Below are 25,474 nucleotides of genomic sequence, written 5' to 3' on the forward strand. Positions count from 1 at the left end.
CAGAGCCCCATTTAAAATCACTCTTCTTTCGGGTCACTCGATAGAGAGGGCTTACAATCAGACTGTAATTTGGAATGTGCATTCTCCAGAAACCCACAACACCTAAGAAAGCCTGAGTTTCTTTCTTATGAGTTGATGGAGACATAGCTGTTATTCTGGTGATCACATCCATTGGGATTTCACGAGGTCCATCTTGACATTTTATTCCCAAAACCTAGATCTCCTGTGTGGGTCCCTTGACGTTACTTTGGTTTATGGCAAAACCAGCTTTCAGAAGGATTTGGATTATTTTCTCCCCTTTCTCAAAAACTTCTTCTGCTTTATTGCCCCATACGATGATGTCATCAATGTGTTGCAGATGGTTCAGGGTCTTCATCCTGTTCCAGTGCAGCCTGGACCAGTCCATGGCAGATGGTAGGGCTGTGTTTCCACCCCTGGGGCAGTCGATTCCAGGTGTTCTGGATGCCCCTCCAAATCAAAGCAAACTGTGGCCTGAACTCTGCCACCAAAGGGATTGAGAAAAATGCATTTGCGATATCAGTGGTGGCATACCACTTGGCTGCCTTTGATTCCAGTTCATATTCAAGTTCTAACATGTCTGGTACAGCAGCACTCAACAGCGGCGTGACTTCATTCAGGCCACGATAGTCCACTGTTAGTCTCCATTCTCTGTTAGAATTTTGCACTGGCCATATGGGGTATTAAAGGGCGAACGGGTCTTGCCAATCACTCTTTGCCTCTCTAGTCAGCGAATCAGCTTATGGATGGGAATCAGGGAGTCTCGGTTGGTACGGTATTGCTGCCAGTGCACCGCTGTAGTAGCAATCAGCGCCTGCTGTTCTTCGACTTTCCGTAACCCCACCACAGACGGGTCTTCTGAAAGGCCAGGCAAAGTAGACAGCTACTTAATTTCCTCCGTTTCCAAGGCAGCTATACAGAAAGCCCACCGATACCCTTTCAGATCCTTGAAATACCCTCTCCTGATATAGTCTATGCCGAGGATACATGGAGCCTCTGGGCAGGTCACAATGGGATGTTTTTGCCACTCGTTCCAAGTCACGCCTATTCTAGCCTCCAATACACTTAGCTGTTGAGATCCCTCTGTCACTCCAGAAATACTAATTGGTTCTGCCCCTTCATAGCTTGATGGCAGTAGAGTACACTGTGCACCAGTACCTACTAGAGCTTTATATTCCTGTGGGTCTGATGTGCCAGGCCATCATATTCACAGAGTCCAGTAAACCTGGTTATCCCTGTCCTCCACCTGACTGGAGGCAGGGTCCCCCTAATCCTGGTCGTAGGGTTGCCCACCGGGACGGCAAGTGGTGCGAAATGGATGTAGCATGTAGTAGTTCTGCAGACTTATATCTTGCCAGAATAGATTAGGATTCTTTTTCACAGGATCAAGAGTAAAGCCAGCCCTGTCACTCTGTCTGGGTAGCTGTTCTCTGGAGACTGGAGCAGCAACCTTCCTGGAAGAATCCTTATTTATGATTGTTTATCCTTGTAATTCAACGCACTCGTGCCTCCAGTGTTGAGGTAGGTTTTCTATCCCACCTCCTCATGTCCCCTCCGTGGTCCTGCAGGTCAAACCACAGGGTACCTCATGGTGCGTATCTTCTGTATACTCCCTCCCAAACAGAAGGGCGTCTACGGTTGATAGCTGAGATGTGGGTCTGTACAGGTCGAGAGTAGGATATATCCTCGTCGAGTTGCTGGACCAGCCTCTCCACAGCTGAGATGATGGAGGTAGAGACGCTGTCTTCATAGTACTGGAGACGGCGAACCACTTCATCCACCGTTGGTGGTGTGTCATCTTTCCAACCCATTATTGCCAATAAGCGTGCATATGATGATGGTATATGCTCTGTACCAATTTCCTCCACATGGGTCGTGTGCACAGAACTTCATTGGGATCCGTGGGTGACTGTGGATCATCCTGGTCATAATAAATCATCCCTTTGATGGTTAATTCCCTCAAGTACTGGATACTTTTCTCTATTGCAGTCCACTTGCCTGGGCGATGTGTAATATCCTCCTTGTAGGGATACCTTAACGCTTGACAGGAGTTGCTTTGAGAGGCTGAGGGTTTCCGTTCCTTTTCCAATTGCCTTGTCAATGTCCCCTTCTTTAGAAAGTGTTCCCAGCTGCTTGGTTTCCCTACCCTCCAACTCTACACTATTAGCCCCATTATCCCAGCATCGAAGCACCCAGGTGTTCACCTGATTGACGGGCATAATCTTTCCGCATATCCCACAGTTCATTCAGGGATAGGGATTGAGAGGTTACCTCTTGTTCGCCGCCTTCATCCTGATCCTGTGATGTCCCTGCTTCATCCTCCCCCTTTCCCAAATGAGCTGCTTCTGTTTCCATTTCTTCTTATGTATAGGAGCCACTGATACTGACATGGGCTGGTCTTCTGCATCACTCGGTGCGGGGGCCAAGGTAGCTGCAGTGCCCGCCACAGGGGCTGGAGCAGCCGCAGCACCTGCGGTGGGGGCTGGAGTAGCCTCAGGTGATGCTGGAGCAGCTGCTGTTTCTGCCATGGAGGCTAGAGTAGTTACAATTAGTCGCTTAAATCTCCACCAGGACCAGGAGGTGAAAACCACATTCATTATTCCTAGCAATAGGGTCAGGACCTGCGCTACGGTGCCTCCAATAGACCAAAGATATTCAGATTTCCAAAACTCCTAACTGCTTCAGTAATTAGCCCTGGGGAGAAGGGGGAGGTGTCTACCCCACCCATAGGCTGACTCTCTGGGAAAAAAAAGCCAAAGGTGCAGTTGTTGGCATTCCCCTCCCCCCAGGGGCCACCCGACACACAGGGGTGACAACAACACCGCATACACAGACCAGATTAGTTTTACGACCAGCGAGTGCATCATATCATAAACCAGTACTATATAGTACAACACTATGATAACTTTAGCCCAGGTCCCAAGGAGAACAAACAGCACAATGGGGAACACTTACTGCAAGTAAATTAAATAACGCAACCCTGAGACCGTGGGCAGTAACTTCAAGAGCAGGGAAGTCGGCATTGCGGCCGATGATTATTAACCCAGTCCAATGAATACTGACAACAATTTAATTCTAACACAGTCTGGTTGGACCTGTTGTTATCTCAACCCTTCGAGCCCCACGTTGGGCACCAAAAAGGACTGTCATGGTTTAACCCCAGCCAGCAACTAAGTACCATGCAGCCATTCGCTCACTCTGTCCTCACCCAGGGGAGTGGGGAGGAGAATTGGAAAGGAATGTAAAACTCGAGGGTTGAGATAAGAACAGTTTAATAATTGAGATAAAATAATAATAACAACAACAACAGTTATAATGGAAAGGAGGGGGAAGGGGAGAGGAATGAAATCCAAAGGGAAGGGAGAAAAGAAAGCTCGTGATGCACAATACAACTGCTCACCACCGGCTGACCGATCCCCAGCCAGTCCCCGAGCAACAATCTGCAGGCCACAGCCAACACACACACACACACACACACACAGAGCCCCCCATTTACACAGAGCCCCCCATTTATATACCAAGCATGCCATCCCATGTTATGGAATATCTCTTTGGCTAGTTCAGGTCAGCTGACCCGGCTGTGTCCCCTCCCAACTTCCTGTGCCCCTCCAGCCCTCTCGCTGGCAAGGCCCGAGATGCTAAAAAGTCCTTGACCTAGCACAAAAACTACCCAGCAATAACTAAAATCATCAGTGTGCCATCAGCATTGGTTTTACACCAAATCCAAAACACAGCACTGCACTAGCTACTAAGAAAAAAATTAACTCTATCCCAGCCGAAACCAGGACAGTGGGCTGGGGGTGCACAAGAAGTTGGGAGGGGACAGAGCCCGGACAGGTGACCCCAACTGACCAAAGGGATATTTCATACCATATGATGTCATGCTCAGCATATAAAGCTGGGGGAAGAAGAAGGAAGGGGGGGACACACGACATTCAGAATTACAGGGTGTATCTTCCTAAGTATCTGTTATGCATGATGGAGCCCTGCTTTCCTGGAAATGGCTAAACACCTGCCTGCTGATGGGAAGTAGTGAGTGAATTCCTTATTTTGCTTTTTGCTCGTGCACGCAGTTTTTGCTTTACCTGTTAAACTGTCTTTATCTCGACCCACGAGTTTTCTCACTTTTACCATCCCACTGGGTGGGGATTGAGCAAGCAGCTGTGTGGTGCCTAGTTGCCAGCCAGGGTTAAACCACGACACTGGAGAGATGGCTGCTATAGACCACCTGATCAAGAGGAAGTAGAGGAAGCCTTCTTTATGCAACTGGAAAAAGCCCACACAATCACAGGCCCTGGTACTCATGAGGGACTTTGACCGTTTTTTTTTCTAACCAATATCTAACACCAATATCTGATGGAAAGGCAACATGAAAGGACAAAAAACGATCGAGGAATTTTTTAGAGTGTGTTGAATACAAGCTCTTGATGGAGATAACAAGCCAACTAGGGGAAGATCTTGGGCCTGTCACCCACAAACAAAGAACAGGTTGGGGACATAAAGGTCAATGGCACCCTTGGCAGCAGCCACGATGAGGATGAAGTTGAAGATCCTGAAAGAAGTGAGCAAGGCACACAGCAAAATTACAACCCTGGACTTCAGGAGAGCAGATTTCAGCTTGTTAAAGGACCTGTTTGGCAGGATACTATGAGAGACTGTCCTAAGGGATCAAAGGGCTCAGGAGGTCTGGTTGATCCTCAGAAAGACAACCTCCTCAAAGCACAAGAATAATCCACTCAGACATGCAGGAAGTCGAGCAAGTGTGGCGGAAGGCCAGCATAGATGAACAGGGGATTCCTGACTGAGCTCAAAGACAAAAAGGAAGTACACAGAAGGTGGGAGCAGGGAATGGCTACCCAGGAGGAATATGGAGACACATGCAAGGATTTAGTTAGGAAAGCCAAAGCTTGGCTGGAGTTGGAACTAGCAAGAAATGTAAAGGGCAACAAGAAGGCCTTCTACAAGTACAGCATCAGCTAAGGAAAACACATTGCCCACTGCTCACTGGAGCACGTAATCTAATAGCTAAGGACATCAAAAAGACTAAGGAGCTCCGTAAGGTTGGCCCTCAGGTCTCTCAGATCCCTGAGCCTAGTGGCAGACTCTGGGGCAGGGAAGTATTACTCACGGTAGAGGAAGACTGAGTTAGGGGGCACTTCAGCCAACTGGACATACACAAGTCCATGGAACCAGACAAGATGACCCTGAGGGTTCCTGATGACTGGAAAAAGGCAAACATCACACCCATCTTCAAGAAGGAGAATCCAAGGAGATGAAGACTGGTCAATCTGGGAAGGTTGGGGAGCAAATCCTCCTGGAAGCCATGTCCAGGCACACAAAGGAACTGGGCTTGCTCCAGTACGCCCATGTCTTTCTTGTACTGGGGACCGACCAAAAGCGGACACTACTCCAGATAAGGTCTCACAAGTGCCAAGACAAGAGATGGAAAGGATCACTTCCCTGGAACTGCTGGCTGCACTGTTACTAATACAGCTCAAGATGCTGTTGGCCTCCTTTGCTGCAAGGGCACACTGTTGGCTCATGTTCAACTTGTTGTCCACCAGGAACTCCAGGTCCTTTTCTGCAGAGCTGCTTCCTAGGCAGTCAGCCTCCAGCCTGTACTGTTGCACAGGGTTATTCCAGCCCAGGTGTGGGACTTGGCATTTGTTTCTGTTGAACATCATGAAGTACCTGTCAGCCCATTTCTCCAGCCTGTCCAGGTCTCTCTGAAGGTCAGCCCTGCCCTCCAGCACATTGACTGCTCCCCCCAATTTGGTGTCATCTGCAAACTTGCCAAGAGTGCACTTTGTCCCCTCATCCAGGTTGTTAATGAAGACATTAAACAGTATTGGTTCCAGTACTGATCTCTGAGGGACCCTACTAGTTACTGGACCCCAGCTGGACTTTGCACCACTGATCAAAACTCTTTGAGCCCAGCAGTCCTGTCAATTTTCCACCCGTCTTATCACCCACTTATCCAGCCCATATCATACCAATTTGGTGGAAAGGAGACTGCGAGAGAGTGTGCCAAAAGCCTTTCTTCAGTCAAGGTACACAACATCCCCTCCCCTCCCCTTGTCAACAGAACCAGTCACCACGTCATAGAAAGCAATGAGGTTGGTAAGGCATGATTTGCCCTTGGTAAAGCCATTTTGGCTGCTCCCAGTCACCTTCCTGTCCTTCATGTGTTTAGAAATGGCTTCTAAGAGGATTTGCTCCATAACCTTTCCAGGGACTGAGGTGAGGCTGGCTGGCCTGTAGTTCCTTGGATCCTCCTTCTTGAAGATGGGTGTGATATCTGCCTTTTTCCAGTCATGAGGAACCTCTTCCAATTGTTATATGACTTTTCACAGATGATAGAGAGCAGCCTCACAGTGACACTGGCCAGATCCTTCAGCACCCCCAGATGCATGCCATCTGATCCCATTGGGCTTGTGTATGTCCAAGTGGGTTAAGTGATTCCTAAGGCTTTCTTCCTCCACTGTGGCTACCGCTTCACCCCCACACACTCTGCTAGGATTCTCAGGGAACTGGGAGGCCTGAGGGCATACCTTACTGTGAAAAATGAGGCAAAAAGGGCATCTGAGTACCTCAGCTTTTTCCCTGTCGCTTGCCACGAGATCCCCTGCCCCATTGAACAATGAGCTCATGCTTTCCTTAGTCTTCATTTTGCTACTGATTTACTTAAAAAAAAACTTTCTTGTTGCCCTTCACCTCCCTTGCTAGCTTCAACTCCAGCTGAGCTTTGGCTTTCCTGACTGCATTTCTATTTGTGCACACGGTCTCTATATCCCTCCCAAGTAGCATGCCCCTGCTTCTACCTCCTGTGTACTTCTTTTTTGTGTCTGAGCACGGTCAGGAGCTGTCTGCTCATCCATGCTGGCCTTCTGCCACACTTGCTCAACTTCCTGCACATTGCAAATGGACCGTTCTTGTGCTCTGAGGAGTTTGTCCTTGAAGATCAACCTGCTCTCCCGGGCACCCTTGCCCTCCAGGGCAATTTCTCATTGGATCCTGCCAAGCTGGTCCTTGAACAGGCCAAAGTCTGCTCTTCTGAAGTCCAGGGCTGTAATTCTGCTGTTTGTCTTGATCACGCCTCTCAGGATCTTAAACTACACAGTCTCGTGGTCGCTGCAGCCAAGGCTGCCCTCAGCCTTCACACCATCAACCGGTTCTTCCTTGTTTGTGAGTAGCAGGTCCAACAGTGCGTTTTCCCTAGTTGGTTCATTGATCACCCTCATCAAGAAATAGTCTTCCATACTCTCCAGAAGTCTCCTGGATTGCTTGCACCCTGCTGTATTGTCCTTCCAGTAGATACTGGGGTGGTTGAAGTCCCGCATGAGTGCCAGGGCCTGTGACTGTGAAGCTTTCTCCAGCTGCCTAAAGAAGGCTTCATCTACCTCTTCTTCTTGATCAGGTCTGTAGCAGACATCTAGTACAGCATCACCTGTGCCAGTCTGTCTTCTAATCCTTAGCCGCAAGCTTTCAATTGCTTTGTCACCTGTCCTAAGGTAAAGCTCCATGCATTCAAGCCGCTCCTTTGTGTAGAGCTCAACCCCTCCTCCTCGCCTGCCCACCCTATCTTTCCTGAAGAGCATGTATCCCTCCACTGGAGCACTCCAATCAGGAGAGCTATCCCACCACGTCTCCATAATCCCAATGAGGTCATAGCTCTGCAACTGTGTACAGACTTCTAATTCCTCCTGCTTGTTCCCCATGCTACACGCATTTCTGTTCAGGCATTTGAGATGGGCCCCAAGTCATGCTGCTTTTACAGGGCAAGTGTGAGAGCCTCCCTTGTCATGCTGTCCCCCAGATATGTTTGTTCTGCCCCTTGTGCCTTCACTTCTCTTCAGGTTACGGAAACCCTCCCCCGGCATATCTACTTTAAAGCCCGCATCACTCGGTTAGCAAGCCTGTTTGCAAAAACACTCTTGCCCCACTTTGTCAGATGTATCCCATCCTTGCTCAGTAGCCCTCGCTCCTCAAAGAGGGTCCCATGGCCATAGGAGCCAAAGCCCTGCCTGTGACACCAGCCACACAGCCAGGTCTTGACCCACTGGATGAGTCCACTTCTACCTGAGCCTTTCCTCCTTACTGGCAGTATGGAGGAGAATACCAGCTGGGTCCCCATGCCCTTCACCCTCACCCCCAGAGTTCTGTAGTCACTTGTGGAAATACTCCAGGTTATCCCTGGCAGTAACATTGGTGCCCACATGGTAATAGTCTGAGGGCCAGACAAGCCTTGGCAGTCCCTTTGCAACATCCCGTATCCTGGCCCCTGGCAAGCAAAAAGCCTCCCAAGACATCAGTTTGGGTCAGCAGGTAGGTGCCTCTGTCCCCCACAGGAGAGGGTCCCTTTCCTTTTTCCCTTTGTGCAGACATAAGGTTTGGGCTCAGCTGACTCTGATGCATACCCTGAAGGGTCTTGTTTGTCCTCACCAGTGCCCAGGGCACTATACTCAGGGCAGTTGCAAGTCTGCAGGTGGAGCAGGAACCTTTCTTCCATTTGCCAAAAGTCACAAGCTTCCAGCCTTCTCCACCTTGACAGCCACCCTCAGCTACCTGTTTGACCATGGCCTCTAGCTGTCCCTCCTTCCTTGCTCTGTGTGGCTCAGGCTGTTGTCTCTGCAGAGTTTCTGCAAAGACCCTGTCAATCTCCTCATTGTCCTCCCTGATGATTTGCAGCCTGCTCACCTCTTCCTGCACCTCCTTCGCTCAGCACCTCAACCAGAGCACCTCTCTCACAGGAGATGCCACCACTGCCCCTAGTCCCACAGAGAGGCCCCAGGCGCACTCTGCAGCCCGAGATCTGGGAAGTGGCATCCTCCCACCCCACCCCAACTCTGTTTGGATCAAGGCCTCCAGTGTGCCAAGGGCATTATCACCAGTCAGTGCTAGGGAGCGTGCCCTGCTTTATGTTGAGACCATCACTGCACAATCTCCAAGCAGCTCCATGCAGTCCTCAGCGTCCCCTCTGCACCACAGCCGTGTTGTTAGTATCTGCTGCTCTCTGTGAGCCGGATCCTCCCTAATGAGGAGTCAGCCTTTCTGTGTGCAAACTGCCGTGCAAACTGAGAGCAGCCCCTGCAGCATCCCAGGTGCTTTGCGCCACAAACTGCCCCTGCTAGTGAGTGGCTGCACCTCTGTTTGCAGTGCTCTGGGCTGCTGCACTCCCTAAGGAGCAACTAAATAACAAAATCATTGCATGCTTTGTAGAGGCTAGGAATTTCTATGTGTTTGGAAGATGTCATCTTTTTTTTTTGTACTTGTAGATGCTCAGTATACTGAAAGAGTGATGACAGATGCACCAGGTGTAGCTGTTTATTGGTGGTGCATCAATCAAAAGATATTAATGAGGCCCTAAGTTTTAGAAGCATGCTAAACAGGAAGAAAAAATGGGAGTGACATTTACTAAGGTAACTTGACTGTTTTCTAAATTACTGGAGTTAGAAGAGCTAGTGAAATAAAAAAATCTGTTATTCTTGCTCTAAAGCAAGTTACTCTTGCTTTAGTACATATTCTAATATCCCTTTAGAGAGTCATTATTGACTTATATGAAATACAGCTTGACTAATTATTTGCCTGTCAACTTCATAAATGTAAATAATGAACTGGCGACAAATGTTCTTAAAAATATCATGTAAGATTATTTACCAAATGTATATCTTTTAGTTTAATACTTTGCCTAGGCACCCTCATTTTGGGGGAGCTGTCTTTGAGCAAAGTTTTTCTCAATCTGCTATCTAAATTGTTGTTGGATTGAATGTCCTATCAAGCTGATTGGGGGACTTGCTGTTCACCCATTCCCCAAAGCTGTTTCAGAGGCAAATTGCAGTACTTCTTTTGATGAAAATTGCCAGGTTTTTAGGTTGAATACTTAATTTGTCTGAAGGATGATTTGTGACTCATTTCAGTAATGCTTTCATGAATTCTGGTGATGTAGGAAATGACTACTGGGAAGAAGAATTTTTTCATAAGTAATATTGTGTTCAGCAAGGATTTAAAGCATCTATTCTATTAATTTCCTTTGAATGTGCACAGATTGTCCTTGTTTGTTCATATATAGACCTGGGGCTATATCCTGAATTTTCTGTATCTGACATTCCTTTAGTACAACTTGGAAAGTTGGAGCAGACCAGAAGGTGTTATCTTAATTGCAGAGGGAAGGGTATGCTGGAGAAAGTGGTACTATGTTGTGGGTATAGCTGCTTCCTTGCAGTAGCTGGCTATGAGAATGTAACCTTACTCGTTACGAGCCCCTTGTAATGTTAACTTGAGTATAGTGTGTGTACTTCAAGAAACCACACCTTCTTGTAGCTTTTCTCTCCTCCTATAACAAAGTAGAGCACCTCAAGTACTGATTGTCTTCCAACTTATGTTATTCTTTTAAATCTTAATGAAGCAATAACGATGGGTAGGGATATACAAATAAGTTACTGTTAAATCAGGTAGCGTAATAACTTGAGCATGTAATTTATTTTTTGATAATTTTCAGGTTTTTGTCCCCAAAGATGGGCACTGTTGCAGATTAATTGACTTGCTCTGAGTTTGCACATTTGCTGATATTCTAGGAACTTGGTTTTTTGCTCATACCAGAAACAGATATTCTTGCCCTGAGTATCATTACTGGTGAATACCACACAGTGCTTTACACCTTTTAAATCATTAGAGAAGCATGCTTGCAGCAGTCTCCTCTCTGGTGTTCTACTTGCAGATTTAAATGTGGCATTACTAGCCATAGAATAGTCTATAGCTATAGAATACTCCTGTAAAGAAGACTGATTTAAAAAAAAAAAATATTACTTGGGCAGAGAATAGAACACTAATTCATTGTAAAATGATATTTTAAGATAACTCTGTGACAATTGGCCTAAGAATCTGCTAAACATTGAGTTACTGTTATTTAAAGGTGGATGTGCCACGTGAAGGAATGGATGATTTTGTGTATGGTGGTGGGTGCATGGGTTTCCCCATCCTTCTGCGTTACCCACCAAGTACACCCAGGTCCTCGAGCAAAGACAATCCCACAAATGGGTTTTCCTTTTCCCATGGGAGGAGCAACCCACACTGCCTTTCCCAGCCACTTCCCTATGTGCACTACAGGGGTCTTATCTCCTCCCACCATATGTAGGGGCTGTATTTGGGCAGGACTAGGTCAGTTATCAGATCCTCTGGTGTTAACTAGCCAAAGTAGTTTCTAATTTTACATCCCAGTGCTTCTGTGCCCCAGCGCCCAATGCTCTCAACACAGTCTTTAACAGTCCATGATATCATTCAATCTTTCTAGAGGTTTGTGGGTGATAGGGGATGTGATACACCCAGTCAAGGCTGTGTTTCTTGGCCCAGGAGTCTATGAGGTTGTTTTGGAAATGAGTCCCATTGTCTGACTCGATTCTTTCTGGGGTGTCCTGTTGCCACAGAACTGGCCTTTCAAGGCCCAGGATGGTGTTTTGAGCAGTGGCATGGTTTACAGTGTATGTTTCTAGCCACCCAGTAGTTGCTTCCACGCAGCACTTGCCTTGGCAAGTTTGTGGCAGTATAGGCAATTGACATATTGATATGCCAGCCACCGCCCGCTATTCCAGGGACGCTTTACTCATGTGGCTTGCTTCATTGCGGTACGTGTTTTGCATTCATGGGTGACCTGTGTGATGGCCTCAACAGTCAGGTCCACCCCTCAATCACAAGCTCATCTGTACATTGCACCCCTCCCTAGATATCCTGATGTGTCATAGGCCCTCCAAGCTATGAATAGCTCACTCTTACTTTCTCAGCCCAGGTTCACCTGAGTCACTCCAATTCTGGCAGCCTGGTCTACCTGCTTGTTGTTTTGATGTTCCTCAGTGATGCGGTTCTTGGGCATGTGAGCATCTACACAAAGGAAGGCGAGAAGATTTCTAGATAGAGATAACAACAGTTAAATAGGGAAAGCAAAAGCCACATGCACAAGCAAAGCAAAAAGGGGAATTTATTCACTACTTCCCATTGGCAGGCAGATGTCCTGCCACTTCCTGGAAAACAGGGCCTCAGCATGTGTAATGGTTGCTCGGGAAGAAAAATGTCATAACCACAAACCTGTGGAGAGCCCATGCTGGAGCAGTCTTTTCCTGAAGGACTGTAGTCTATGGAGAGGACCCACGCTGGAGCAGGGGAAAAGCATGAGGAGGAAGGAGCAGCAGAGACTGACCGCAACCCTATGTTCCCCATCTCCCCCCTGTGCTGCTCAGGGTGGGAGGAGATAGAATAATTGGGAACAAAAAGAGTGAGCCTGGGAAGAAGGGGGAGCAGGGGGAAGGTGTTTTAGTTTTTGTCTTTGTTTTTCACCATCCTACTCTATTTTAATTGGCAGTAAAATAAATTAATTTTCCCAGAGTCGAGTCTGTTTTGGCCACAACAGTAACTGGTAAATGATCTCCCTGTCCTTATCTCAACCCATGAGCTTTTTTATCTTATTTTCTCCCCCCATCCTGTTGAGGAGAGGGAGTGAGAGAGTCTGGCAGCCAGCCAAGGTGAACCCACCACCAAATGTAATCTCTCTTGCTCATTACTTTCAGATCTTGGCTTAGATGGATAAGGAACTGGCAGGATGGCTGCATCCAAAGAGTTATAGTCAACAGCTCAATGTCCAAAAGGAAAACAGTAACGAGTGGTGTTCCTCAGGGGTCTGTACTGGGACCAATACTATTTAATATCTTCATCCATGACATAGTGAGACTGAGTGCACCCTCAGCATGTTTGCAGATGACACCAAGCTGAGTGATGCAGTTGATTCACTAGGGGGAAGGGATGTCATCCAGAGGGACCTTGACAGGCTTGAGAAATTACCCATATTGGATAATCTCATTTTGTAGGAGTACCTTGGGGGCAGTGTCAAAGCAGAACTTCTTAACTGGGCTCTGTCCAAGCTGACTCCTATAGAATCACTGAAAGTGTCTCTGCACTGGGATACCCAGTGTTGCAGATTTCAGGAGGGTTCATATACTCAGATGCAATGCTGGCAACATTTTGTGTATTCTCAAATAAGTTTACCCCTGAGCCGGAAATGGTTTCCTGTAGAAAGATAAAGCCAATTGGGAATTTGAAGCCACAGGGAGGTTTTCTAGTTTTACCCTATTTATTTCTTTGCAAACTTGCTGTGTTGTCTGTTAGAACAAAATGGAGAAGCAATCATAAAAGTACGGACCCTTGAGGGACATCACTCGTTACTGGTTTCCACTTGGACACTGAGCCATTGAATATAACTCTTTGGATGCGGCCATCCAGCCAGTTCCTTATCCATCTAAGAGTCCATCCATCAAACCCACCTCTCTCCGATTTAGTGACAAAGATGTTGTGGGGGAATACGTCAAAGGCCTTACAGAACTCCAGGTAGATGACATCAGTAGCTCTTCCCTTGTCCACCGATGCAGTCACTCCATCGTAGAAGGCCACCAGACTAGTCTGACATGATTTGCCCTTGGGGAAGCAATGTTGGCTGTCCCTAATCACATCTCTGTTTTCCATATGCTTCATCATAACTTCCAGGAGGATCTGTTACATCATTTTGACCAGGCACAGAGGTGCGGCTGACTGGTCGGTAGTTCCCAGGGCCTACATTTTTAAAATGGGTGTGATGTTTCCCTTTTCTCCAGTCACTGGGGACTTCACCTGACATGACTTTTCAAATATCGTGGGGAATGGCTTGGCAACTACATCAGCCAATTCCCTCAGGACCCCGGGATGTATCTCGTCACGTCCCATGGACTTGTGTATGTTCAGGTTCCTCAGGTGGCCTTGAACCTGATCTTCCCCCATGATGGGTGGGACTTCATTCCCCCAGTGCCTGCCTTGAGATTCAGGGACCCGAAAGATGTGGGAAGAGTCGGGGAAAACTGAGGCAAAAAAATTGTTGAGTACCTCTGCCTTCTCCATGTCAGTTGTCACGAGATATCCTGTCCTATTTATTGGGGAGTGGGGATCGGGGTGTGTACAATTTCTTTTGTCTTCCTTTTCTGGCCAACGTACCTGTAGAAGCCCTTCTTGTTATTCTTCACATCCCTTGGAGAGACCTTGATTAAGAAATTGTCCTCAACACACTCCAAGAGTCTCCTGGACCGCTTACAGCTTGCTGTGCTGCTCTTCCAGCATACGTCAGGGTGATTGAAGTCCCCCAGCAGGATCAGAGCCTGCGAGCGTGATGCTTCCCATAGTTGAAGTAAGAACGCTTTGTCAACAGGCTCCCCTTGATCAGGCGGCCTGTAGTAAACACCAGCCACAAGGTTTCCTTTGTTGGCTTGGGCCCTAATTTTTACCCGTAAGCTCTCAACCTGTTTGTTGCTGTTTTTCAAAGACAGCTCTGTGCCGTCATTCCATTCCTTTACATAGAGGGCAAACCCCCCACCCCTCATTCCCTGCCTTTCCCTTCTGAACAGTTTATAGCCATGGATTCCAGCGCTCCAGTCGTGCAATTCGTCCCACCACATTTCAGTGGTAACAATCAGATCATAGCTTTCTAGCCGCACAGAGGCTTCCAGCTCCTCCTGCTTGTTAGCCATGCTGCGTGCATTGGTATTGAGGCACTTCAGCTGGGCTACCTACCTTGTCACCTTTTTAGCGGGACAAGCCCTAATTCCTTTGAGGCGTTTCCCTGTTTGTTCCTAATACATCAAAAGCCCGTGGCTCTTCTCTGTTCCTCAAAACCGCATCCATCCCCTTCCCCTGCTAAGTCTAGTTTAAAGCGCTCTGTATCATTGGCTGCCTTTAAGCTTAAAGTGTCCATATTGATTTACCAATTAAAATTATTTTCATAACAGAGTTACAGATTAGAAAGGCTTTGATTAACATTCTTCTACTGAATGCCTTAGTTTTTCTTTGAACCCCTCTGCTATTGTCTACATCTTTAGTTCATCAGGTATAAATAGGATGGTATATAAAATAACTGTGATATAGTCCTCAAGGGTTTATACTCATAATTATTTGCCTTTATTCTCTACAAGGCTGGGAAGTCTATTGTCCAAGTGTGAGCATCACAGTACAGAAAGATGCATTTGGGAGGAACGATCACAGGAGACTTCTTTCTGGCTCTAATGTTTTTTCGGCTTGAATAACATGGCTTCTTTGTTATCTTAGTAGCTAGTCTCAAGAAGTAGCTGCAGATGGGGAAACCTCAATAACATCTGTGTCTCAACTGCATTTTCAGGAGGAGGAAGTTGCAATTCACTTTAAAGCTAGAACTAACTGAAATGCCTAAGGTTACATAGGGACGTTTTCCTGAGGTTTCCTTCTAGAAATACCTGCTCCTTATGTTCAAAATTAGTCAACAGAGTGACTTAAAACAAGGTAGAGCTTTCATTTGTTTATTATAATTTTACTTTTTTAAAAGGTATACTTTTAATACTGTGGGAGTTGAGAATAAAGATTTAACTTGGATGCCAGGTTTTTACATGGGGGGGGGAGGTTGATTTTTTTTATATGTTTTTTTTTTCTTTCAAGGAAGCATGTGAAAAGTAAGAAAAAATAAGCTCACTATGATATGTACTTTATTCATTATATTCTTACCTTTCACCCTCTATCTCTCAGTAAATTTGTTAGTTTAGGAATTGCTTTTGTTTATACTTCAAATTACCTAATGATTGATTCAGTTAAGATACTGATAATTAAATTAATTCATGTTGTTTTGTTTATAGATGCTGGTGTTTGAGTGTAGTAGGAATAAATATCCATCTCTGTCACTGTCTTGCTGCTTGATTAAGGCTATAAATTAAACCATACGCATCTGTAGCAAATTAAGCTGTCCTCATTTTAAAAAACTGTAAACACATAATACAGCCCCTGAAGCAATTCAGCCTTATAAATTTATCCCAGAAAAATGAGTTTTATAATTGTTCTATCTATGTATCAGTACAGAGGCTGCTTATTAAACATTTTGGAAATGCACAATTCTCTTGTATGCATCACAGTGTGGTAAAACAAGTTTATTCATGCCCTGAGGTTGGCCACTATGTCAATGTGTTATCTTTTGGGCTCAGTTTTTCTGGGTTTTTTTTTGGTGTGTGGTTTTTTGGGGGTTTTTTGTTTGTTTAAGGGACATTTAGATGGTCTTTATAAGGTAAATTCTCTTCTTTATGTAAAAAAAATTAGAATAAAAGGATGCTTTGCAAATAAAGTAAAACTAAAAATACATCTGTGAAATATTCCTGTTAAAATATTATTTCCAAAATGAGCATGAAAAGTAGTTCCCCCAATTTGATTTTACAGTAATTGAACTTATTCAGAGCATTTTTAGAATTTACTTTAAATTTTTCATCTTAGAGTTCTCTTCCATATGCCTTCTTCACTTGGTATGACTCCATAACAGTTCTATTGCAATAATGTTTTCTTATACTTGATGTGCAACGAACAAATGTGTTCCTTAAGTGGGGTGGGGGGGGGTTACTACTTTTTTTATTCCAGTTAATATTTCAAAGAAAATAACTGTTTATACACTACAGTAGTTAAAAGAATGACTGCGTAACTGAAGCAATGTATACCTCAGTGGTTTAACTCTAATCACAGGAAAACCCCTGTACTGTTGGAGTAATATGCATGTAATTAGTTGAAGGCTTGAGAAAATCTGTGAGGATAATGAATGAATGAAACATGCTCTACAACAGAGTAGTTTCATAACTTACTACCAGCACTATTGTGAGCACAGAAAGGAGAAGAGTCACGAGATACTCCCATTTCTTACAGTCAAAAAAATGATGGAAGCACCAGACTCGATTGGTTATGATAGCAGCCTTGTTAGACTTGGAGAGCCCATTTCCCTCCCCCCTCCTTTCTCAAATATCAAAGGATTCATCAGCAGTGCAGGTCAAAAAGAATCAGGGTTAAGTAATAATTCTAATTTGGAAGTCCAGGGAAATCTTAAAATCTGGTTGTGGGCTAATATTTTAAGTATACATGCTTATTTTAGTCATAAGGAAAAATTACCTGAAGAAAAAGTTCAGTGGAAAGACAGATTAAGCTAATTTGCAGGTAAAAAAAAAAAAAAAAAAAAAAAAAATCAGACTCAACTTTAAATTCTATTTTATTTTACAAATTGTGTTCATAACAGATCTTATTAAGATTAGAAGAATAAAATGCTTGAAGCACAACACTTTAATGACCGAACATTGCTCTAACTTACCCAAGCCCAAACCAGTTGAAATTAACAGTGTAGAAGTTTTTCACTGACAGTTAAATAGTTTAGCCAGTTTTCCTTTCTGTTCTTAACCAGGATCATAGGAAATAAATATTCATTATCAAATTTTCCTTTTAGATAAATGAATTGGTGGATGCCCGTGATGTCAGCATTGGAGCCTGGTTTGAAGCTCATATAGAAAATGTTACTCGAGCAACAAAAGGACAAAAGAACGGTAAAGCTCAAGTAAAGAGTGGCAATTCTTACAAAAGGACTAATGGAAACTTAAGTCAAGATCATTCTAGAGAGAATGCAAATTATTTGGACAGTACACCATCCACATCTTACTCAGACTGCATGGACACCGATGAAGAAGCTATTTATCATATCAAGTATGATGAGTAAGTGCTTCTGATATTATTTTGAGGACATCATATGTTATGATTTGGTGTGTATAAACAAATAATTTTGTTGAAGAAACTTGGAATCAAAGAGAGCAAGTTCAATATTGCAACCAAGGAAATAAATATTTAAAAGCCATAACGTCTTTCAGTCAGATATAATGAATATCCTGAGGGTGGTTGTTTTTTTTCTTTTATTCACAAATTCCTGTGAAGTATTAACTTTATCTTGACTTTATGAAACTCGGAATCCCTATCTCCAAGGAAAGGAAACTATGCATTGGATTTTTCTGTACTTGTTTTGCTATGTAAAATATAAGTTAATATTTTCTTTAAAAACTACTCTACTCATATTCACTTCCTTCCATTGAAGTCTAAACAAGTGTTTCATGGGAGCAAATTCTGGTGCTTGAATTGTTTAAATTTTGTTTTAAAAGTAATATTTATGCATGAGATGACAGGTCTGTGTTTCACATAGAGGTTTCTTGTAGAGAATCTGGTGACTGGGAACATAAAACTAGTTTTGAGCTGGAGTGAGGGTACAAAGGCATTTTTTATTTTTTAAATCTGTGGTACAAGCAAATTTCAGAACCTATGACAGATGTGCTAGAGTAGAGGCTTTGTACAGTAAACTCAGTGGGATTTGCAGGGATTTCTCATCACCAGCTTTTGCACTGATGTATTCACATAAATCAGATCCTATTTTTTAAATGATGCCTTCATTTGCTGAAGCAGCTAACTAAGCCTCTAAACTAATGGCATCAATGAGAATTTTTTATTACAGAGATCAACAAAAATATTGCACTTTGGCATGTGAGATTAAAGGTAAAGGAACATACATTTACTTTACACAGAAGCATATTCAGTATTATTCTGGTTGAGGATAAGAAAAATTTGAAAACTTGAAGTATTGATTTCAAGTTTTGTTGGTTTTAATAATTCACCCTTGATCTCAACATGAAGCCCTCCACTGCCATAGATCTAATTCTCCAGACCAAGCATCCTAGTACAGGTCTATTTCTCCTAGCTGTCTTCAAACCCCAAAGATCCCACAGGTCTCCACTTAGAAAGAAACAGCTCTAGATCTCCATTTTTCTCCCTGTTTTCCCATCAGTATTGACAATGATCAGTTCAAGAGCAAGTTGAATGCTCTCCAACATAATATATCTCACACCTCTGTAGTTGAGAACCTTAATCAGCTTTATTTATACTGGAGCATGACTGTGCTTTTCTTTGGGGGTGGGGGGGTGGGGGGGGTGGAGATCATGCTAAGAGGTCCTACGAACCTCCTTGTAGGTATTGAAAGGCTGCTATTAGCTGCCACCACCACCGTCCCCCATCAAGCTTTTCCTTCACCTGACTGAACAAGCCTTCCCCAGCCTCTCCTCACAGAGCACATCTTGACAGCCCTCCACTGGGCTAATGCCAGCTTGTCAGCATCTTCCTTGCATTAAGGGACCTAAACCAGACATAATATTTTAGATATGATCTAACAAGCACTGAGTAAAGGGAAATAGTCACTTCCCTCAAACTATTGCCTATGCTCCTGTTGACACAGCCCAGAATGCTGTTGGCCGCCTTTGCTGCCAGGGCACACTGCTGGCTCGTGTTCAGCTTGCTGTCTAGCAGGACCCCCACATCCTTTTCTGCAGCGCTGCTACCCAACCAGTCACTCCTCAGCCTGTATTGTCACATAATGGGTTGACCCTGTCCAGCAGCCAAGTACCCACACAGCTGCTCACTCACTCCCCTCTCCTACAGGACAGGGAGAAAGTAGAAGGTGAGTGTCACATGAAAGGGTGGGGGGAAATCCTCTCAACCCCAGGTGTTTGATCTGTCTATTAGCGCCCCAGGAAAGCCAAGACCCTTGTGCCCAACCAGTCTGTCAGCGTCACGTTACAGGGACCTTTCACTGAACAGCCCCACTGGATCGGAGGGCAATTCTACTGCCTTGTTCAGGGAAACATGCCAATAGCATCAGGGGGACCCCTCAGCAGGTCTTCCCACTTTGTTTAAATGTGTTACCCACTGCTGGCAACCACTAGCACCCACAAAGGACTCACACTAACAGTTTATGGAATAACACTATTATAAAATCGTGACAAGTTAAGATTCATGATTGCCGGTGATAGGGACTGTCTGCAAGAACAAACTTGAAATTATATGTAACCAAACTACATACAACTAAATTATAATCACTAATAACAGCTAGTGTGAGTTAGTTATTTAGCACGCATAAGACAAACTTGTTACCCAATAGGCATCCCTATGGGGGAGAAGACAGGTTCAATCTGTTGACTGATCCCAGAAGTTACGATGGAGTCTTCCCTAACTTCCCCCCTCATTCATTCAATTTTATACTCTTCTTTACTCTCAGGTGGAGCTTAAGTGAGTCTAGTTATACATTCTTTCATTATTGATTGGTGTAAACTTCTCTCGCTTTCATTTAAAGACATAGTTTATAAGAAATACAAAGTGCATGCTCGGTGAGGGGTGGTCGTGCCTTACAGATGGGTAACTTTGGGATGGAGGTGTGTGTTAGTATTATAACGAGATTATAATGAGCAAGGTTCATCTAGAGGAGAATAGTTTCACCACAGTTGTTGGCCCAGCAACAGACATCATCTCATATATTTTCCATTTGACAGATGCTATGCAGCTTATTGGCTGTATGGTATCATCAAGTTCCCAGTCCTGCAGGGAGTACAGCAGAGCCTGGAGAGGTGTCTCCACTCCACCCTCCATTGCTCCTCTAGGATAGCAGGTTGTGTTGCCTAGGGAACCATGGTGGAGTAGATTCCATGCATGCCAACCATCTGAGAAAGTGGCAACTGTATTTTTCCCTAAAAAGGTTGTTATAATACTACAACTTCTATTAGGTCCCAGTTTTCTATAGTTTCCACCCTCCAAGTGATTTTCCCACGGTGAGAAAACTTGTGCATCGAGATACAGTTTAAAAGGTGAAGCAAAAGCTGTGCACACAAGCCAAGCAAAAAGAAGAATTCATTCACTAACTCCCATCAGCAGGCAGATATCCAACCACTTCTTGGAAAGCAGGGCTGCAGTACAAATAAAGGTTGCTTGGGAAGACAAATGTCATAACCACAAACATCCCCCACCCCTTCCTCCTCTTCCCCTGAGCTTTTATTGCCCAGCACAATGTCATGTGGCATGGAATATCCCTTTGGTCAGTTTGGCTCAGCTGTCCCAGCAGTGTCTCCTCCAAACTGCTTGCACACACCCAGCCTACTTGCTGCAGGTACAGAGCGGGAAACAGAAGATCTTGATGCTGTGCAATTAACACTCAGCAATAGCCAAAACACCTGTGTGTTATCAACACTGCTTTGGTCACAAAACCAAAGTACAATACCATACAAGCCTGCTATGAAGAAAGTTAACTCCATCCCAGCCAGATCATGTACAGGGGGGGTTAAGTCCATCTCAGGACTAACCCCTCACAGTTTATTCCTTTAGCACAAAGCATTGCTTTCTGTTTTCATTACACCTGTACATCTCCATCACATCCCTGAGACTCTTACAGCAGTGGTTTACATATCGCTCTGCTAGTATTTCCTCTACATCCAGTTTTAAATGTATGGGAGCAATCCTCAGTTTCCCCCTTCTAGTTGCAAGTACCATGAGAACAGCTACCAGATCAACCAAACCTAAATCAAGGAAGTTTTAGAACTCATTATGAAGATTAAAAAAAAAAAAAAAAAAAAAAAAAAGTCAAACTTAATGAAGACTCTACAACTCTAGCTAGCTTTACTGATGATCCCAACTGTGCCCTAAACTATCACCCATCCATGCAGACTAGTTCAGCTATAAGATCTTGTTATTCCACTTTTGAAATTAAAACATGCCATACTAACGTAATGGCTGAAATACAGATAACTAATTTGTTTGACCTCTGACAGTCTACTTCGAGAATCAGAAGTCAGGCTCATTTTCTCTACTTCTCAAGTAAACTGTTTTCCACAAATAGCCAGAGAAGAGACCTTGTGCACTCACAAAAGTAGAAGCACGCTAAGCAGGATTTAATTAATATCAGCCTGTTTTAAACTCAAACACAATTATATAGCATAATTAGTAAACATGTAAGTATTATTGTACCCAGGAAGAACAGTATTGCATTGGTAGTAACAGACCACATGCTTTATGTGAACTGCAAGATCACACAGAGGCTTGTTATCAACTTGGTATGAGAACTAGCTGAGTGAACCAGAGCTTGGCATTAGGTGTCTACTACTGGGAAATTAGTCCCTGCCTCTGCTGCCCCACACACCCCCAGCACTGGGCAGTACATAGACCAGGGACAGAAGCCAAAGGCTAAGAACTGTCTGTCTAGAAACCCAAACATCTTACAGAACTACAAGATCAGAAATGGGGAGGGGAGGGATGACAGACAACAGTCAAGTCACCTACTTCTGTTCCAGCTTCTCTTGTCAGAGCTCTGGAGCCTGATCACCTCATGACTAAGACCACTGAGGATTACATGCTATCAACTTCATGGTACTGCATACTCACAACTGACTTACACGCACAATATGTTTGTTAAGAACTGCCTGCTTTAAATATGTAGTAATAAGTAAAAAGTTAGACATTACCACAAAATGTGGTTAATGTACATCAGCCTAGTCAAATTTTGTTTTAAACTGAATTATCAAGCTTCTAAACACTCCCATTAGTGATCTGTGATGAGATCCTTAACAATATACAAGAACACATACATATGCTGACTCACACTTCAAGACCGATGCTGTTTGTATCCGACTTCATCTGAGCAGCATGGGTTTGTCTGCAGCCATCTGCTTTGACATACCCTCACAAAACCTGGCCCTTATGTGCCTTGTTGGGCAGTAACAAGATTGTGCAAAACATAACCAACATGACACAAAACCTATTTGTTTCCTTCTGGTTTTAAGTACATTTCAGAGTGCAAGTTCACACTCTGGTCATGAATGATCACCTCTTAGTGATAGCAAACTGTTATTTCTCACAGTTATTCTTGTTCATACAGGTATGTGCTTCATTTGTTACAGGACAGAAATCTTGCCCCATCTTACATTGCTCAGCTTAAGCTAGCATTGCTATGCTCATTTATAGTAAAAAGTCTCATCTTAAGAGTCAAGCTCCCTAAAAATACAACACATCAGATACTCCTTTTTCCCCCCTAACATAATACTTACGCCTCACTCTAATACTCAAACACTGTACATATTTATTTAAAGCAGCTTAAAAGACATTACACCTTTCATCAGCAAAAATACAGCCCAAGACAATCTCTTTGGATAGAGATGTGCCCCACACTGATAAGGTGAGAAAATATCACAGAAAAAAACTTTTAACCAGTGATCTCCACTATCATTGGAACCAGGTGTAGATTAAGCACTTCTTGAGATATCACCTACAACTGACATCCTTCTCTGTAAAAAGCTGTTTGCAGCACCTAAAAGGACTAGAACGCTAAACTCATGCACAACTTCAATACAAGGGCACTCGGGAGTGCAAGGAGATGCAGGCTGCCGCTGTGCCTGGGCATAGTCCAAAGCCCACCTCCAGGAAGGATTCTAATGAGACCTCTGTCTGTCCTCTTCTGGTGGATGGAAAGAGTTCAGAGTCCACAGTCCCTGAAAACCCTTAGTCTGTGATGTGGCACCTAGGCCTTGGAAACCACTTGCAACGCACACACAGAAAATGTTTTCCTTATACCCAGATGGGGCATCGAGAGGGCAGGAACCCAAGGAAAACACCTGCATTCTCTTGCCTGGTCAAAAAAGTAAAGCAAGGGATTTCCTCCCCTTCATACCCCATTGTCTGCTCTGTCACTATAGGTGCGATAAACTGAAGGAGTTACTGCATGTAACTTCAGTTGACTCTTGAGGATCACCATAGGATTTTAAAAGAAAGTCAATAAATAAGAAAACACCTTTACTAACCATAGTTGTATCTAGTAATATTTTTTTATTCAGGTTTTACTGACATGGATTCTTTAGTGAAAGTGAGTAAACTGAAAATTTTACAGTGTTTTCTTAGTTCTTGAGCCTTTTAGGTGTATGGAGGTTTTATTATATTAGCTTTATTTACATAACCCTTCATATTCCCATTTTCTGCTGCCTTAGTTACATACTCATCTTGTATATTTGAGAGTGTATGTTTTAATTTAATATTGTGGTCTTTCTTATAAATAACATGTTTAAATATAGGATGAAATTTGACATGGAGTAAGTAGCACTACCTATACTGAATCTATTTTCTCCATGCTTATTTTGGTTTGCTATTTAGGACAATTGAAAGGGAAAGAGATAAATAGTCTTTATGGTGGAGGTCATAAGATGGGAAAGATATTTTTTTGGTGGAATTACAGTATTAGATATATCTGAGGTCAGAAGTTTACTATAAAAGTACAATTTATTCTTTATGTGATGTACTAAGGAACAGCATTTTCATGCTTAATGTACTTGGACATGATTCTAAAAGTGTGAGTTAGATTCAGTCTCAAAGTCTTGTGACAAATGGTGTTCCAGTTATAAAAAAGTATCTGGATGTTCATTCTGTGATGTTTGGTATGGACAAATATGAATGTTATCTTCTTCTCTCCTGTGTCCCATTCAATATAAATATTGGTGTGCCTTAGGCTATTGAAAGGATTCCTTAGACTAGGCTTAATGTGTGTGGTAACAATTGTAAAAGCCTCTGCACCTGTTAGTCTTTTAACAATGAGATTTCTTACATGTTGGGCAGAATTTGTGACACCTAGAGGGGGAAGATATATTCAGTTGACAACCTTTTTGCCCTCATATCTATAAAGCTAGATCACCCCATTACTAAATGTTGTAGAACAGAGAGATGAAGAAGTCATGTAAACAGTGTGGGTTTTGCAGTACTTAAGAACATACTTGCTTTTTATCCCTGTTCCAGCTTCTAGATAACAGAGGTGTAGATTTAGACTAAAACCAGATTAATGTCTTCATTATTCAAGTAGACTGACTTTTTAATTTCATTAGGTGAATTGTTAAAAGGTTACACATAGGTATTTTTCTAAAGAAACTACAATTATACTTTCCTCAGACCATGTCACCTTGAATTTTTCCTTTTTCATAAATCAGGAACGTTTTTCTTAAATTGATAATACTATCTGAGATCAGATGCATGTCTGTGCTGGAAGAGAGGAAGGGAAAAAAATGACTGTGACTTCTCATATAATTACTTCAGGACTAACTTGGCATCCAGAGCAGAGAAAAGCATGGAGTAATAAGAATGAATATTGTTCCTTTACAGTTCTCCTGTGGCCTGGTAGTTCAGAAGTCAAGCACAAATGAGTGAAGATAAGGGCTCCCAATCTCCCAAGTGTGCTTTGGTTTTGTTAAGTTTCTTAATAGACTCCTGGAAGACATGTAGTGGAAGACATGTAGTTCAGAGCTGATGGAAGAGTTATAAAAAAAAAAAAAAATCACTTTCAAAAGCCTGATTATTTGGTAGTTGGATGTTCCATTCTAGAATGTGCATGATTTCTAGGAATTTTTTTCTGTGGCCATCTGAAAAACAATTAATTTCAGAAGAAATTAATAGACCTTGAGACATGCACTTGTAAGCAGCATCCATTAGAGAAGTATGTAAAAGGCCTCTTGAGTCATCAAGCATCTTGTGAAAACATAAAGTCAAATCTTTACAGCATTCTACACATGGAACCAGAAAACTAGATGCTGAGAGGGAAAGTTTCACCCATCTTTAAGTTATCTGTTCCTTCAAAGGAATGTTTCTCAACTTAAGTCTCTGAGCAGGCAGTAACAGAAGAAGCTCAGTGATAACTACCTTCTTTTTTCTTTTCTGGAGAGTAGCTATTTTCTCTTCTGTCTATAAAATCAGATATTTTGGGTGCCTGGTTTTGATACATGATCTTATTCTATTC

General features: G+C 43.5%; 1 protein-coding gene across 3 annotated transcripts in view; it reads left to right on the forward strand.

Annotated features, from left to right (window-relative positions):
* Positions 1–25,474, forward strand: part of LOC129734463 (E3 ubiquitin-protein ligase UHRF2-like) — a 169,920-nt gene that overhangs the window by 87,106 nt on the left and 57,340 nt on the right. For all 3 annotated transcript variants that reach the window (XM_055698005.1, XM_055698006.1, XM_055698007.1), the window contains one exon: positions 17,300–17,562. In XM_055698005.1, the coding sequence (XP_055553980.1) occupies positions 17,300–17,562 (263 nt within the window). The remainder of the gene's footprint in view (positions 1–17,299; positions 17,563–25,474) is intronic.

The sequence above is a fragment of the Falco cherrug genome, chromosome W, assembly GCF_023634085.1.
Source record: "Falco cherrug isolate bFalChe1 chromosome W, bFalChe1.pri, whole genome shotgun sequence".
In the NCBI taxonomy this organism is placed as follows: Eukaryota; Metazoa; Chordata; class Aves; order Falconiformes; family Falconidae; genus Falco; species Falco cherrug.